General features: G+C 38.0%; 1 protein-coding gene across 1 annotated transcript in view; it reads right to left on the bottom strand.

Annotated features, from left to right (window-relative positions):
* Positions 1–17437, bottom strand: part of SMU1 (SMU1 DNA replication regulator and spliceosomal factor) — a 28198-nt gene extending 10761 nt beyond the window's left edge. Inside the window, exons 1-7 of the mRNA XM_010967369.3 lie at positions 17279–17437; positions 14304–14514; positions 12811–12963; positions 11682–11792; positions 5038–5166; positions 3358–3477; positions 1926–2042 (exon numbers count right to left, since the gene is read on the bottom strand). Coding sequence (XP_010965671.1) covers positions 1926–2042; positions 3358–3477; positions 5038–5166; positions 11682–11792; positions 12811–12963; positions 14304–14514; positions 17279–17304 — 867 coding nt within the window. The 5' untranslated portion in view covers positions 17305–17437. The remainder of the gene's footprint in view (positions 1–1925; positions 2043–3357; positions 3478–5037; positions 5167–11681; positions 11793–12810; positions 12964–14303; positions 14515–17278) is intronic.
* Positions 17438–17923: the final 486 nt, after the last annotated feature.

Here is a 17923-nt window from a genome sequence, read left to right as displayed (position 1 = left end):
AAACTAAGAGACAACCTACGGAATGAGAGACAATATCTGCAAACAATGAGACTGACGAAGGCTTAAATTCCAGAATATACAAACAGCTCATACAACTCAGTAACAAAAAAACAACCAATCCAATCAAAAAATGGGCAAAATATTATTCAGCCATAAAGAGAAATGAAATACTGATACAAGCTACAACATGGGTGGACCATGACAACACTATGCTAAGTGAAATAAGCCAGGCATGAAAGACTGCATATTGTATGATTTCATGTATCTCCAGAATAGGCCAATCCATAGAGACAGGAAGTAGATTAGTGATTGCCAGGGGTTAGGGGGATGGAGAAAGTGGGAGGGTGACCGCTTTGCGAGTGATGAAAATTTTCTAAAATTTGACAGTGGTGCTGGTTGTACAATTCTGTAAATATACTAAAAACTGCTGAGTTGTACATTTTAAAAGAGTGAATTTTATGGTAGGTGAATTATATCCCAATAAAGCTATTATTAAAATGGAAAAAAAGATGAACAGATAAGCAAATTATAGTATATTCATATTATGGAAATATAACTTAACACTAAAAATGAATAGACACTGAAATAGATAAACACATGGATGAATCTCAAATACATGCTGAGCTTAAGAACCCAGACACACAAGAGTGTGCACCTTCATATTCCATTAATGAGTCTCTAAAGAACAAATCTAATCTGTAGTGACAGATGCAGAGCAGTGGCTGCTTGGGGCTGGGGCTGGGGGAACTGACTGGAATAGAGCACGAGGGAACGTTTGGGGCTTATGGAAGTGTTTTTTATCGTTATTGTGGTGGTGGCCACATAGGTGTATAAATCTGTCAAAATTCATCCAAATGTTAAGTTTAAAGTAGTTGCATTTTGTTACATGCAATCTATCCCTCAATACAGTTGACTTTTGGAAAAGAATAAAACTTCTTCAAATGTGGGGAAAAAAGGGGACAGAAGACCTAAACAGACATTTTTCCAATGAAGACATACAGATGACCAATAGGCACATGAAAAGATGCTCAGTATCACTAATTATTAGAGAAATGCAAATCAAAACTACAATGGGACAGCACCTCACACCAGTCAGAATGGCCATGACTAAAAAGTCCACAAATGATAAATGCTGGAGAGGGTGTGGAGAAAAGGGAACCCCCCTACACTGTTGGTGGGAATGTAGTTTGGTGTAGCCACTATGGAAAACAGTATGGAGATTCCTTATAAAACTAAAATTAAACTTACCATATGATCCAGCAATCCTACTTTCGGGCATATGTCCAGAGAAAACTCTAATTCAAAAAGATACATGTACCCCAATATTCATAGCAGCACTATTCACAGTAGCAAAGACATGGAAACAACCTAAATGTCCATCAACAGATGATTACATAAAGAAGTTGTGGTATATTTATACAATGGACTACTACTCAGTCATAAAAAAGAATAATAGTGCTGTTTGCAGCAACACGGATGAGCCTAAACATCATCATTCTAAGTGAAGTAAGCCAGAAAGAGAAAGAAAAATACCACATGAATCTAAAAAAAAGACACAAATGAACTTATCTGCAAAACAGAAACAGATTCACAGCATAGAAAACAAACCTATGGTAACCAAGGGGAAATGGGGAGGAGGGATAAATTGAGAGTTTGGGATTTGCAGATACTAACTACTATATATAAAATAGATAAACAAGGTCCCAATAGCGCAGGGAACTATATTCAATATCTTGAAGCAACCTGTAAGGAAAAAGTATATATACACATCTGAATGAATCACTAGTAGTTAGTAGAGACTAACACAACATTGTAAATCGACTATACTTCTATTAAAAAAAAAAACAAAAGCGTATGTAGGACACTAACTCATTACAGAATTCTCAAAATGTCTCCATACAAGAGTTCGTGCCACTAATTCATACCTTGATTTTTCCATCTTGGGCACCAGTTGCTAACATTTCTGTATCTCTGCTGAAGCACATGCAGAGGACAGCATCATCCATCATCATAAAGTTATCCTGGGCTTGGTACTTGAGATCCTAGAGGGAAACAATGATAAGCAGTTATCAAAATAACACAAAAAAGCCAGTCACCCTAGATCTCTACAAACTCACTAAAAGCAAGATAATGGATTGTGCCTACCCTAAATCTCCAAAGAAAACAGTAGTGTCATTCACAGTATCCTAATGAACAACTGATAATTCTGGGAATAACTTTTTACACAATTCAAATATTTTTAAAAATACAAACAAAATAGCCTACATCTTTAGCTTACTGATCCTTTCTAAGCAAAATTTCCCTACAGTTTCATACTGTACATCTTTAATAAATCTAAATGTATTTATTTAAAGGGTATGATGTGAGACACTACTGTTTTCTCTATTGTCAGTTACCTTTCCTAAAACCATGTATTGACTAAACTATTTTTTTCCTTTTATCATCCATTACTGCTCATATTGAAATATCTTTATTTTTGTCTAATTATAAAGTGAGATGGTTTCATGGTTAAAAAACAAAAGGCAAACTATAAAAAAATATACAAAGTAGAAAGTGAAAAAATCATAAATCCACTTCCCATGGATTATTATTTTATAATAAAGACTACATTTTAAATCAGTGGTTAGTCAACAAGTAGTTATTTGGGAAAAAGTTAAGTTGGATCTACACCAACTTTACTGGCCTAAACAAACGATAGATGGATCAAAAACTAAACATTAAAAGAAACGTAAAAGTACCAGAAGAAACTGGGAGAAAAGATGGATAAACGTGATGATACAAAAAACTGTTAAGTGGATAAAGCAAAATCATATGTTAAGTCAAGAGACAAAAGTCAAAACTGAAAAATATTTGCAATACATATTATAAAGTTGATTCCCTCAAATGATTAAGAGCTCCTACAAATCAGTAAGAAGCAATCCAAAAGAGAAATGGGCAAAGGATATGAAAAGACTTCATAGAACAAGAAATAGTGCTGACTTTTCACATATGAAAACATATTCATTCTTTCAGAAATTCATTTATAATGAACTTCATAATGAGAGAAACACAATTAGTACTACAATAAGGTTAAACTGGAAATAATGAGCAATTGCTTACATATATACAAAGAATATTCCATAAAGGCTACTTAATAAACTGGTAACCCTGGCTGGACCAAGGAAGGGAATTGACTGGCTGAGGGACAAGAGGAGGGAACAAGACTCTTTACTGAATAACTGTTTTATTTTATAAAGTTTTATGAGATGTGCATATTACCCATTTTAAAAGTAAATTTAAATTGTAATAATAGATAATTTAAAAACAGTAATAGATAATGCCCCCACTAGAGAAGTTAATATATTTAAAATACTTTACCTTCCTGATTTTTCCAGTTGTAAAGTTCCATACTTCAATGAATCCATCAACAGACCCAGTGACCAGATACTGACCATCTGGAGAAAATCGAGCACACTCCACATGTGATTTCTGACCAAACTGTTTCAAATGAAACAATGAAACAGATGTACTTTTATCTAGTGGCCTTAAAACAATTCCCATTTTAACCTTTTGAGAGCTCTGCCCTAGCATAAAGCCATAGCTAGCCTATATTACAGAGTTCTGAAGGAGTATTTCTGTCCCCAGACATAGGGAGATGGTAGGTATATATTTTCTCTGACAAGCTTTTTGTCTAAGCTCTCCATTGAAACTAGCTTTTTTAAAAATGAAGTTAGTATTTCCAAAGAAAAGCAAAAGAAAAAAGCAAAAGCAAGGGATTTAGAATAATCCTATTAACTCAAACAATAATTTTTTACCAAAATCAGCCACTATTAGCATAACTTTCACATTCAATTTAATATGGCTCAATATGATCTGTTTTTTTTTTTTTCACATCTGGGGAAAAAATTCATTTTTTCAAAATAAATGGTTATTTTCCTATACTATTTTATAAACAAATTTTCCATCACTGTTTCTTTCCATGATCTTCATTTAATCACCTGATAATGTGTAGCTGACTAACTCTAGGAGAACTAATTAGAACTGAAATATTGCCTGCAAAATATATTCTGAGCATTAACCAGCAATGATTCTTCTAATAACAGATGAAAACTATAGAACATTAGGCACATGAGAACAGAGAAAAGCTCCATTATGAGTTTCATTTTAAATGCCAAAAAATGAAGTGTTTATAACAGAAAATCTTAGTACATCAGCATAATTTTAATGGATTTCCATTTGTCTCAAAGTTTTAGCCAGGATAAATAAAAGCACTCCTCAAAAATATCTTTACATGCAAGTCAGAACACATAATCCAGAAAAGACAAATTCAAAACATTAAGCCAGTCAAAGATTTGAGGAATATGAAATATCTCAAAATCTATAAATTCAATCAGAGCACAAATCCAGAGAGAAACTGTAATATAAAGGAGATGCTGAAGTAGCAAATATGGTGGTAATTTTGGGAACTGCATCAATTACTTCATTGTGCTTGTTTCTAGAAAAGTCTCAGAAGGAAAAAAAGGGAGGTGGCAAATATAATTCAGTGGCAGAGCACACACTCAACATCACAAGGTCCTGGGTTCAATCCCCAGTACCCCCATTAACGGGAAAAAAAACCCAAGAACCAAACATTAAGACTGTAAAATTATTTTGCTCAAACACTACTCAAGCCCACTTTACAATCCATGCCTGGTACTTGCCCTAACACATAGCAGGGCAAAAACACAACTGTTGAACAGGACAAACAAGAAGTTCATAGTTCTTAATCTCAGGCTTAACCAAAAAGCTAATAAGCATTTTTCCAAATGCAGGAATCCTGGGAGGAAGTCCATGAGATGATGGGCCAGATGTCAAATGTCTAAGTCCACTTGGTAATATACCTGAGGTATGCCACTGCCAGGCCACAGGGGAACCTCAGTGGTCACTGGCAATAACCCTGAATGTTGTCTGAGCTGGCGAATGAGTTCTGCTCCCCAACCCAAGCTCCTAGCACTGAGCAAGCATATGCTGAGACCCCACCAAATGATTACCAACTGGCTAAGTGCGCAAGGATCCTACCTTAATGTGCCTGCTCAGCTGTGTAGGAAACTTTTCTTCTTCTACGTCTTTGACAGCTGCTTTGCCTCGGAACAAATCTATGGTCATACCAGGAGGAAGCAATCCCTGGTGTTGTTGCCACTTCAATGCCTATGAGAAAAGAAATATATAGCGATCCATTGAGTGCTTTTAAGATCTGGCCCTCATTGCTCAAAGCCCCAAAAAATGAGGTTCACAGGAAACTATGAGCCATCCAGACCCAACCATCTTTGGCCATCCAAAAACATAATCTGGACTATTCTGTGCATCCCAGGAACACAGGCTGATCTCAGGGTGGAAGAGGACTCTGAGAGCCAAAAGGCTGATGTTTCTACACCTATTTTCTTATAGGTGTGACTATAAGAAACAAATTTGTGACTCTTATAAACAAATTTGAAAAACTGAAATCTCCCATAGTTCCAACATCCAAACACAGCTACTGTTAGCATTTTATATACTATCTTCTAGTATTTTTCCCCATATGTATCTGATACAGCTGTAGTTATATTGTATGTAAATTTTTATCCTGTTTCACTTATCAGATCATGTTATAACATAACTAACATTTCAATGGCTATAACAATATATCCTAACTAGTGGATGTTTCATAGTTTATTTAATTTATATATTAATGAACATTTATACTGCCTCCAATTTTCACACTCATCTAAATAATGCTGCAATGAACATCTTTGGACATAGGCTTTTTCTATTGTGAGGATATTCCCCTCTTAGAATAGATTCCTAGAAGAGGAATTACTGAATCTAAAAAAAGAACATGAACAGTTAAGGTTCTTGACACACACACTGCCAAAGTGTTTTCCCAAAAAGACGCAATTTCAGTAACATTCACAACTGCCTTACAGGCAGTGGAAAAATCATGGACTTTGGAGACAGATGGTCCTAGTCTGTCATCTATACTATTTTGACTCTCAATTCCACCAACTAAAAAAGTCAGGCAAAAAGCCTAATTCCTAGAGCCAATGAAAGGATAAAACAAAATAATATATGTAAAGTCTAGATAACACAGGCACATACGATCAATGTTCATTCTTCTTCCCCTTTATTACATCAAGAAAACTCAGTAATTTTAGACATCATTTAAAAACTCGAATGAATGGAAAGTTATGCCCTCCTTTAGTCATTTCTGATTACAGCTTGAGCTTTTCTGCATGTTTATTAAGTATACTTACTACTTGTTTACTGTTCATTCATGTTCTTTGCTCACGTATCTATTGTAGTCTATTTTTCTTATCAGTTTGTGACACTGTATTTGTTATGCTTGCCAAAAAGAATCTTTTCCCAATCTACCTATTTTTGATGATAGCTTTACAGATTTCTTTTTATCTTAAGTTAAACTCTCAAGTAATAAAATTTGTTGACCTTTACCCTTGTTGTTTACTCCCTCATCACAGGAAGTCCTTCCCCATCAGGAAGTTTGATACATTATACTATCTCCTAAGATCTTCTATTTTCTTAAAATACGTAACTTTCAATCTATCTGAAATTATGCTTATAAAATATGAGTAAAGGCTCTGATATGACTTTTCTCCCCCATTCTGAAGTACATGCCCTAACACCACTAGGTAATTCTTCCCTGTTCCTACGTTCTGTGACATTCCCATTATAATCTACTGAATCCGTAAAGATAATAGGATCAGTTTCTTGCACTGTTGTTGCACTGGATGACACGTACCGAAATGATTCAAACTATGAACCTTTGTTAAGTGCGTCAGTATTTCTAAGGCTAATATGCTCTCGGCATTCTTCCTTTCCACAATTTCTTTAATAAGTATATTTCCAAGTTTGTTTTTTCAGATAAACACTAGAATTCTTTTGTGAAATAGTTCTAATGCTATTGTGATCTTTATCATAAACTGCCCCAAGCGCAGGGGTATAGCTCTGTGGTAGAGCATGTACTTGGTGTGTATGAGGTCCTGAGTTCAATTCCCAGTGCCTCTGTTAAGGGGGGGGAAAAAACCTGCCTTAAATCTTGACATCAATTGTCAGTCTTTTCCAGGAAAATCAATGTTTCACCATTTACTCAAATCTTCTTTTATTTCTCTTGAAAGCCCTGAAAGGTTTTTGCCTTTAAAAATGGAAATCATTTATTTCCCACAAAAGTTAGCACTAGAATTTTTATATTGTATGTTGTTCCTATAGACAAAAACTCTTTTTTCAATTAATATTCTAACTGGCTAGTGCTGATATATAAAAATACAATCAACTTTTGTATATTTATCTCTGGCAACTTCACCAAACTTTTAAATTAAATCTACAACAGCTGAAATTCTTAATGTTTCTAAATACTATAAATGTCGTTCATTTCTTTCCAAAATTCGTATGTTGTTTGTTTTTCATAGTTTACTGCAATAACCAGAAACCTGACCTGCCTCCAGTCTATGGGCACTCTCTGCTGGCTCTTTATATTCAGTCAAATGATTCCCACCTTTAAAAGGAAAAAACAAAAACCAAAACCCCTCTCTTGCCCTCTGCTCTTTAGCTACTATGGCCCTCTCCTCTCTACATCACCTGCATTTCCTTCTTTTAACCACCAAACTTTATGAGCCACCTACACTCACTGCTTCACTCAATTTGCTACAATATAGCTTCTGTCCCCATCCTTCCACTGGGAAGTGCATCTCATATATTATAATGGCCAAAACCAGACTCATTTCTGACCCTAATCTGCCCCATGCTCCTGGATTTCTCGACCATGATCACCACTAGTCTTCTTGAGACTCCTCTCTTTGTGTTTCTCACCCTATTCTTGGCTTCCCTTTTAATCTCTCTGGTTGTTTCTTTCTCTGTTTACCCTGTTGACTTTGTGTTCCCTATGGCTTCCTTCTCAATTTTTTACTTTTCTTCTACGTTTTTCCTAGGTAATTATATTTACATCTATGGCTGCAACTATTACTGCAATTTCCAAATCTATAGCCCTAGCCAAAACCTCATGGGTTGCAGTTCAGATTCAAAAATCCCAGTACATCTACTAGACTTGTATGTCCCACAGCACTTCAAAATTAGTGTACATCCAAAACTGACTGTATGCCTCATCTGCAGTCTCTAAGTCCATCCTAACAAACCTTTCTTTTTATATTCTCTACTAAGTCACTGAAGCCAGAATCCTAAAAGGGTAATAACCCAGAACAAAAGCCTCACTCACTCCTCACATCTAACTAATTAAATGTGGAGGAACACAGAGTTTATTTCCACTCTTTCTAGAAACTCCACTAAGTGACAATAATAAAGGAATAAAAGAGGTAAATACCCAAAAAGACACAGAGAATAGAAGAGGTAAACCAGAAGAAAAATGTTAAATTTCAGAACCTAAAAAGTGAATAGACCAGTGGCAACCAAGAAGAGCAGTGAAAAATGAAACTTAATTATACAAGATGGGGATGAGGAAGCTACAAGCAACAAGTCAAATTACCTTGAAAATTCCTAAAAGGCTTAGGAATGGAAGGCAACACACACCCCTCAAGGAAAGGCAGGGCATGAGGCAATGATAAAATCTGTATAAAGAGCAGTCAATGTCCAGGACCTCCCCTAACCCAATGTGTCAGGTGACTGCCTTGCCCAAGCCTCAGGAGACGCTGGGTGCTCTATTTTCTGGAATAGTTGAGATCTTGGGCTCTGGAAAACAAGGCAGAGCTGAGGGGCAGGGTATAAGTAAGAAGCTACATAAAAACATGGAGATTCAGAGCAAACTCACATGCTAAACAGTGAGATTTCTCTACCCTCGACCCCTCACCAGTATCCTCCCACCTCTGGCTCCCAGGACATAATTTATACCTTCCCCAGGCAAGAAACTAGAGGATTACTCTCTGGAAAAGCTGATTAGTCCAAGAGAATATATCTATAAATACTCACACATGAAGATCTTCACTCAATGAACCCTATCAATTCCCAGATTCCTCCTTCCATCCCATCCCCACATAGTTTTCAGCTTTTCAGTGTTTCACTCTTAACTATAAACCAACAACAAGGGATCACTAAATACTTGAGGAAAGTTACTAAACTTGGGCACCAAAACAAACAGGTGTAATAAAAAGGAACTCAAAGAACACAGGGATAATGCAGGGAGGAAAATAAAACTTTGAAAACTTGAATTAAAAGAGAGACCTACTGTACAGCACAGGAAACTATTCAGTATCTTACAATAACCTATAATGAAAAAGAATCTAAAAAAGAATACATATAAAACACACTGAATCACTGCTGTACACCTGAAAGTAATACAACACTGTAAATCAACTATATTTCAATTTTTTTTTAAATGCAGGGAAAAAGTAACTTGCACTATCATTCCAGTTTCCCTGTTTTAGGGGACTCAGTTTCTATGTGTAAGTACTAGAGACTGACTGAATAAATGAACCAATTCCCTTACGCATTATCCCCACCACAATCCATCTTTCTTTAATTTATGCATGATTTCTCAACAAAAAGCTAAGCATACCCAATGCCCCATGCAGAGTTTGGGTGCTAAGCATGAAATTTAGCCCACTATATTAATGGTGGAAGAGTTTGGGGCACCAGATCAAGTTATGCCATTCCCACTGATGAAGGCCACTTTTTGGCCTTCTTTTCTGTACACCACACTCCCCCTCTTGGCAAATGTCTGTAACCTGCTGATGTACGTACCATGCTTCACTCCTCTTAATCTCTTCTAAGTTTTTTATTTATCGTAATACTTGTTATTTTCTATCATACTATAATTTGCTTAAATGTTATGTTTATAATTTATTGTCTATCTTTGCTACAAGAATATAAACTCCTCCAAGACAGACATCTTTATTTTATGGATGTACCACAAGTATCTAAGCAATGCTTGGCACACACTAGGTGCTTAGTATTTGCAGAATGAGTGCACACATGGCTTCTCCTCACATTACCTTCTGCAGAGCCTCTAAATGTGGCTATTTGTTAACTATGGTAAAAAAAAAAATTTTTTCCTAAAGACCTCAACATTAAAAATATTTCATGTACACATTAAAAATACGCATAAATACTATGAAATAAAACAACTTGTTAACATTCACATGTAAACTCTGCATAGTGAGAGTCTATTATGATTTTTATTTTCTTTGTATTTATGTGCACATTTCAGAATCAACAATTAAAACTTTCAAAATAAAAAGGAGAGGTAAGAGACATTGCTTACACAAATAGTCTCAAAAATTTATCTCCATGTACCCTTTCTCAGGAAGTTACTAGAAGTACTCCATCAAAACAAGGTTCTAAACTTTTTAAACTATAAAAAAGAGGAAAACATGGATCTAAAAAATACGACCCAACGAAAGAGGCATAGAACTCTCAGTATGAAGATGAAAGAAGTCCCAGTACAATCCCTGGTGCAGAAAGCCATGAGAATTAGTCCTGATGGGAACAAGGGAGAGAAGGGCCTCAGGGAGAGTATCAGCAAGAAGCGGGGAGAGGGAATGTTTACAGATGCCAAAAAGATTCAGGCTGAGGTTACAAGCGGTACACAGAAAACTAGGCAAAAGAAAAAAATTAAGAAATTACTGAAAGAAATCATAAAAACAATGTAAGAAATTAAACAATTTTTTTGGCTATGAGTAATATTTATGGAAAGGTAATAATGTAAACATTGAACTGATTTAACCAAAAGTTGTGATATAACTACTGAAAGCCCGGAGAAGAAGAATGTGTGTATGTTGTGGCGAATGGGATGAGATAAATCATCATCCACTAAAGTAATAGCTAATGTCTAAAAAGAAATTTTTTAAATCAAAATATGACATTATAAGCATGATATTTCGCTATGGAGGTAAATGTGAAGATAGTAAAAAATGATTGTGCAAAGAAGGTGGAGAAGGGCAGACAGGACTGTTTTTCACTAAAAACCCTGAAATACTACTTAAATTATGCACATCTACTACTTTGATAAGAAGTAAATTAAGAAAAAAGCAGCTTAATCCTGAATTTCAGAATCACTGTAAGCCTGTAACAAAAAGATATTGGGCCCTTTTCAAACTTCAGATTTAGTGCAAAGAGGCTATTTACATCTCTATTAATCATTTGTGCCCTGTGCTGTTTATAAAACATCTATTACTCTAGGTAGCTTTATAAATAATGACAATGCTAGTACTACTACTACTAAAAAAAAGAAACACCACCAGCAGCTACCATTTACTGAGTGTTTACAAGGTGCCAGATAATACACAATTGCTTTAAGTGCATTTTATCTCATTTAACCCTTACTACAACTACAACACTATGATAAGTAAACGGGACCAGAAAAGTCATGTGCTGAAGACTACATAGCTGGTGAGAGAGCTCATATTCTAACTATGGTGAATTATTTGCTCCAGTTTGTTTTAGTGTTTTGGCATGATGATCAACAGTGTCCTCAAGGTATACCAGATAGGATGATAAATTCTACAATTACCCTAATTCTGTCTCTAGACTGTACACCCTTACCCACTATCCTGCCGTTCCCAGGAAAGATGAAGGTGGCACAGCACAGCTGTTGGTACAAGCAGCTCTATAGGTAGTTCCCAGTTTTTAGGATGTCTGATTTTTTTTAGCTCATACATACAGTTTATATACAGGAAACACTACCAGGAGTTCAGAGTAATTTCAGTTCCACAGACTTTAATTACCTGTCCCAGCAATGCCATGAGACGAGATGGAGGCACCACACTGACTTCCCCCGCTAAGGCCTGGGCAATTGCTGCTCGTCTCTTCTCTTTGCTACTTCCATCAGGGTATGCCTGGAAAAGGAGAGGGGGTAGCATCGTTCCCAAGAAGCAGCAAAATATATGAATGTGCTTAATACATATATAATAATAATCAAGCAGAAATATTCAAAAAGGAAAACATAAAAAGAAACTACCCAGTTACATAGAGGATTAATCAAATCAATTAGTTTTTAAAGACAACTTCTCAAAGTCTACCCACTTGCATTTCAAAAGTATGAGCTGAGATAGACTGAGGTCAGCCAATCCAGTTATTTCTGAAAAGAGTCCAAGTAGACTATGTTGAAGCCAGAGTCGTTTTTCCAGTGTTTGAAAAATCTGCAGAGATTCTTTTATATTCTTCAGTAATTTGTTTCTGTCAATGACTCCCAGCCCAGAAGTTCTAACTTAAATTCTGTCCAGGTAATCTAAACTCCTTCCTTTAACCTCTTGGTTTCTGTAAGTTTACTCTGACTTCCCATTATCCAGTGCCTATTAAATTCTTCTTCCTCCTGTTTAGACCAGCTTCTATTAAAAGGCTGGGTGAGAAAGAATGAAACTACACATATGATAAGGTTTGGAAAGAAAAAAAGAGTATCAGTCACCATGCTCTACCAGTAAGCATAGTCAGCGGAGAAGCAAAACACAAGCTTTTAAGGACTAAAAGAACTGGAATGAAACTAGAGTTGTCAGTGGCAAGGGACACAAATGCACAGTGAACATACCAACAGTAAGGCAGCGCTTCAGGGCCAATTAAGCACTTGGGCTAATGTGGAAATGATACCAGAATAAACATTCTGCTTCTTCACTAATCAACACACAGTCCTAAAAACCAGGGTGTGTGGGGGAGGGAAGGCCCTCAAACACTCAGAAAACTCAGAACAAGATAATTCTCTTTAACACACGCAGATTTCAACCAAAGTAAATTAAAAAGTATCATTCGCAAAAATTAAGTCAAAATTGCAAAAAAAGTATCCAATAAAATGGTTAAAAAAGGATTACATTATTGCATGTTTTCAAAGTTAACAATTTCTTTTCATTACCACAGTCATACCTCTCGAGGATCAAAGTAAGACCTGGCCAAGAGGTTTTCCAGATGGATATACCGCTCTGGCTGTGTTTGCTTTAACATGATCATGGGGTCAGTCTGTCTCAGGAGAGATCTGGCAGCACCCAACTCACGGAGCTCTATCAATTCCAAAACAACCTGGATAATTGAAAGAAAATGGCAGTTTCAATGCATTCCCTTATTAATATGTCTTTTTCAGTACAGTTTCTGACCCAGAAATGGCCTGCCAAAGTGATTTTCAATATTGGGAAATGCCCCTTCTCCTTTTCACAAGCAATTTCAGGTAGACAACTAAAGTAATTGTAAAGTAATAACTCAATCCTTCAACTTCCATCCTTCATTTTTACCTACCAATCTCCTCTCCTCTCAGGCCTCTTGTTCAGAATACACATGCTGAGGAAAACTAAATATGGGAATATCTCAGTAAGTTCCAAAGAAACCTTTCTCCAGTTACCAAAATTTTCTTTAGAGAATTACTGAACTCGTGTAGACTGTAAAGAAACAATCCCACTTCCCTATTTTTACTGCAAACCACATTACATTCTTTTTTTCAGAAAGTGCACACTGTTCTGTTGTATAATAAATAACTTTATGATCTATGGCCTGGTTTCCTCGCAAAGAGCTCCTAAAATCCTTGGAACTTCCCCAACAATAGGAATATCTTTGTTACTCATGAGCCCTCTGCATCACACCTGAGTTAGTGCTAAGGAAATGGCTCAGGATAGGGGCTGGTTACCAGAAGGACCAACTATGTGATTAGAGGGCAGATGCTTTGAGCAAGCCCAACCCTGGGGAGGGCTGAAGAACTAGAGATTAAATGAAACTCCCCAAAAGTCTCAATGGAGCTTCCTGGTTGGTGAATGTGCCAGGTGAGAGACAAACCCTGATTCCACAGGAAGAAGGTATTGGAAGCTCTGGCTCAGTACCCTCCCCAAACCTCACCCTTTATTATGTCTCCTCATTTAGCTGGTCCTAAGCTGTACCCTTGATAATAAAACTGCAATCATTAGTATGTCACTTTCCTGAGTTCTGAGTCATTCTAGTGAATTATCAATTCTAAGGGGGTCATGGGGACCCCCAAATTTGTAGCCAGTTGGTCAGAAGAACAGGTGGCCCAAGACCCCAAAGTGTAGCTGGTGTCTGAAGCAAAGGCAGTCTTGTGGAGGACGGAGCCCTTAACTTGTGGGGACTGCATTCACTCTGGGTGGTTACTGCCAAAACTAAATTGTAGTACACTAGCTGGTATCAGAACAATTGGTGTTAGAATAGTTCATTTAATGGTCACTTAAGAAATAATTTCAATTTGGGAGAATCTTAGCTTTTCCAAGACAGAAAAACACAGAATAGCACTCAAACTTTGACAGTGTAATTTTCAGGGCTGTTACCTATAATACTTGAAGGAATGCTTACAAATGCCTGTTAGTCAGGGGGCCCACAATAAACCAACCTATAGGGATCAGCATCACCCTCACTCTTACCTGTTCATAGAGGTCAATGAGGGTTTTGTCTGGCAATTTCAGAGACTGTATAGCTTGTAGAACAGTATCCCAGTGGCCGCTATTAATGTCAGCCACAAAACTCTCAATGCTGTCCACGGTATTCAGAGACACAGTAGTCTCCTCCTGTAAGGTGGCTAATGCCCGATGTAAACTGTTCTCCTTTAGGTACTGCATGATAAGACGGATCACACTGAAAGAAGAAAGCAGGTCATTCAGCTCAGGGATCCTCACCCACCATAGAGGCCACAAAATAAAGCCCACCCCAGTTTATTTCTCCTACTCAACCATCCTCCTTTCACTACCTACTTTCCAAAAAAGTCACAGAATATAAGTTACAAGAGACCTTAGGGATCATCCAGTCCTACCTCCAACTCAGAAATAGGAGAACTGAGTTTCAGAGAGGGGAAATAATTTGCCCAATGTCTCACAGTCAGCTAGAAAGCAAGTTAGTACCAAGGAGATTCTCTTACTTTCAAGGTCAGAGATCTTTTTATTTTTATGCCAAGTTTCTTATTAATTCGTATGATAACCCTGTTGCACACCTTTAGTAAAATATTTTAAACCTAGTCATTGACACAAAACATTCCAAATGACTGGATGATTTGGTTCATTTTTTAAATGACAATCCAGAAAATGAACTGAGACTTTCTTAAAAGGGATTTGTTGAACACAAATAAGTAGAGCTATATTGCACATAAAATCAAAACAAAGCTATGTGTCCTCACTTGCAAAAACAATACCTACCCACTGTCTTTATTACCAAATATTCAGGACAAGTGAAATAAAAACATTGTAGATTCAGTTTCCCAAGGAAAATAGGACCCAGACAATCTCCAAATATTGAGAGAACAAGCAATAATTTTCAGCATGTAACAGAAAACTTATTTATAGTTAAATATGATTAAAACTTGATCTTGGGCTTAGTATTAAGGAGTCTGGTGAAGAATCTGTTCACAGAGACAGTAAAAGATCACTGCACAATGCTGTGCTACACTGTTCTTCTCTTGCCTTAAAAGTACACGTGGCTCACACTGTATTTCTACTGGACAGCGCTAGTATAGGGGGTCTCACTGTCCTGGTTGGAAGGGATTTCAGATTGGAATTTAGTCAATTCCCCTTCCCTGGAGAGAAATAATAATCAAAAAACAATAGCCGATGTTCACTGTGTGTTTATTATTTATCAGGTACTGTTCTAAGCATTTTGGATTCTAAATGTCCTCAAAACAGCCCTATGAGGATGGCATTACTCTTATGCTCATTTTACAGATCTAAACTTGGCCAAGAAACAGAGATTAGTGGAAAAATTAAGATTCAGACTGACAGTGTGGCTGTCAGTGAGAGCATACACCACGGACAGGAAAACTTAAGAACAGTTTCTACAGAGGGAACTGGTAACTGCTACTCAGAGCAGTCTTTTATCTCACAGTCCCTTTAAGAGATACCCAGGCTTGGATCCCTGCTATGCCAGTACCACACTACCTTCCACAGCATACTTCCATTTACACTCCCCAAATGAGACATCATCCTTGCAAAAAATTCATATTTGACATAGCCAAAAGCAAATCCACTTCCTTCAAATACAATGCAGCACATGAAGAGCTAAAAGCTTTGGAAACAGGCTGGGATTTGAATCAGAGTTCTGTCATTTATTCTGGACAAGTCAGTTAACATATATTTGTTTCCTCATCTGTTAAGAAAAATACCTACCCTGTCGGGCTGGTGAAAGTTGACTCCACTGCTTATAGTGTGAATAGCATAGAAAATACTTAGTAGCAGCCCAAGGCTGGGAGAATGGTCAGCTCTCGCTTTTATTCAGGCCCCAAAGCATGGAATCCTTTCCAACTCCTGCCCTGACTTAGTTGTCGTCACTGCCAGAGTTCTCCATTACCCTTCTTTGCTTTATCTTTCTCCACAACACCTATCACCATCTGCTAAGCCTGTTTCACTTACTGTTTATGTCTGCTGTTTACCTTCCTCAATCACAGTGTACTTTCTATAAGGGCAAGGATTTTTGTCTTTCATTCACTACTATATTCCCAGGGTCTAGAACAAGTACACAACAGACTTCAATACTTGGTGAATGAATAAACGTCCCTTCTCCCTAAGGCAGGTCTTCTGAACGCTTACGGACTTACAGTCAGGGCACAAATGCTACATTTACTAAGTGTTGGCAAGACCAAACTGGAGGATGGCATCCTGCAGAAGTCCACTAGACGTCCTGAAGAAGTTTACTAAAGACCTTCTCCAGTCACTCATTAGACCCTTTTTCCCCAAATCTATCATTCGCCTGGCCCAATCTCCAGATTCTGTCCCTCTTTTGTGGCTACACAGAGCTCACAGACTAACCAAAATTCAGCGCCAGATACAACCTGATAAAATAGCTAGTCGTTCATTAATTCCAAAGGCAATCATTCAGTCTCTACGGTGTGCTAGTAACTAGGACTATAATGAAAAGGAGTCCCTCGGCGCCTAGAGGATGGCAGGGTGAGCAAATAAACGGTGACAATACTGGCTAAGTGCTAGGCAGAAGAAAGCAGAGGGCCGTGCAAGCACAGAGGAAACAAACCACACTGTTCAATGGGGGCAGGAAGAGAAGGAAGGCTGTGACTCCAGCCCCCTTGTGCAGACAATCAGACCGGAGTCCAGCCTGGGTGGTTAATCTGCTCAGCCACAGGGCGCACCAGGAGTCGACGAGGGCTAGAACTCAGGTCTCCAAGGCACGTCCTTCCCCTAGCCCAGCACCGCCTCCCATGGGGCTTTGGGCTTCTCGTCCGCTTTTTTGAGGGCCCGCCTCCTCCACAGCCAGATCCAAGAAGCTTCTTTGTGAGAAAGGAAATGCCCCTCCACTCCCCAGCCTCTAGGACGCCTCCTCCGAGCAGCTGCCACCCCCTCACTTCCAACCTTCGCCTCCCGGCCCCCGCCACTTCGCGAATATCCGCTACCAAGGGACTTACTCGGAAGACTCTATTTCAATCGACATCGCGCTAAGTTCCCGGACGCAGGCCCCACTCCACTCTCAGGCCCAGTCGCGCAACGCAGCAACGACACCTCCGGCGGCCCCTGCACGTCACTTCCGCTCGACGTCCGACGTCCGACGTCCGACTCCCGCTCCGGAGGCGGTGTGTACGGAAGAGGGGCGAGGAGTACGTGGGGGGCGGAGCTTCGAGGGACTGTCCAAAGTTGGAACCTACGCGCCTGCTCCGGAGAAGTCTCCGTTATTCCTTCGTGGGGAAAGTGTTGTGCTTAAAGGACTGGTTTTTAAATTTTGCTTTTTTAATTTTTAAATCTAGTTGACTAGACTTAAAGATGGAATTGAATATACAGTACTTGACTGGGAGAATAATACATTGGAAACCCGTGAACCACTAGCCAATATTTGCGGGAAGAGTTCACTGAGTTTTAAATAAGTGAAAGATTTTGAAGCCAAAACACAGTTTAACCTAATTATGAAAGGTTTGGGACTCAGGGTTTGCACAATCATTTCTTGGAAAGAGCTAATTCCAACTAAGCATTTCCAGATAAGTATTTAGTTGAAAATTGTTTCACAGCAGTGGTACAATTACTGGCAAAACAATGAAACCAAATGAAAATGTGTAAAG

Source organism: Camelus bactrianus, chromosome 4, assembly GCF_048773025.1.
Source record: "Camelus bactrianus isolate YW-2024 breed Bactrian camel chromosome 4, ASM4877302v1, whole genome shotgun sequence".
NCBI lineage: Eukaryota > Metazoa > Chordata > Mammalia > Artiodactyla > Camelidae > Camelus > Camelus bactrianus.
This window is presented reverse-complemented; position numbering and strand designations above follow the sequence as displayed.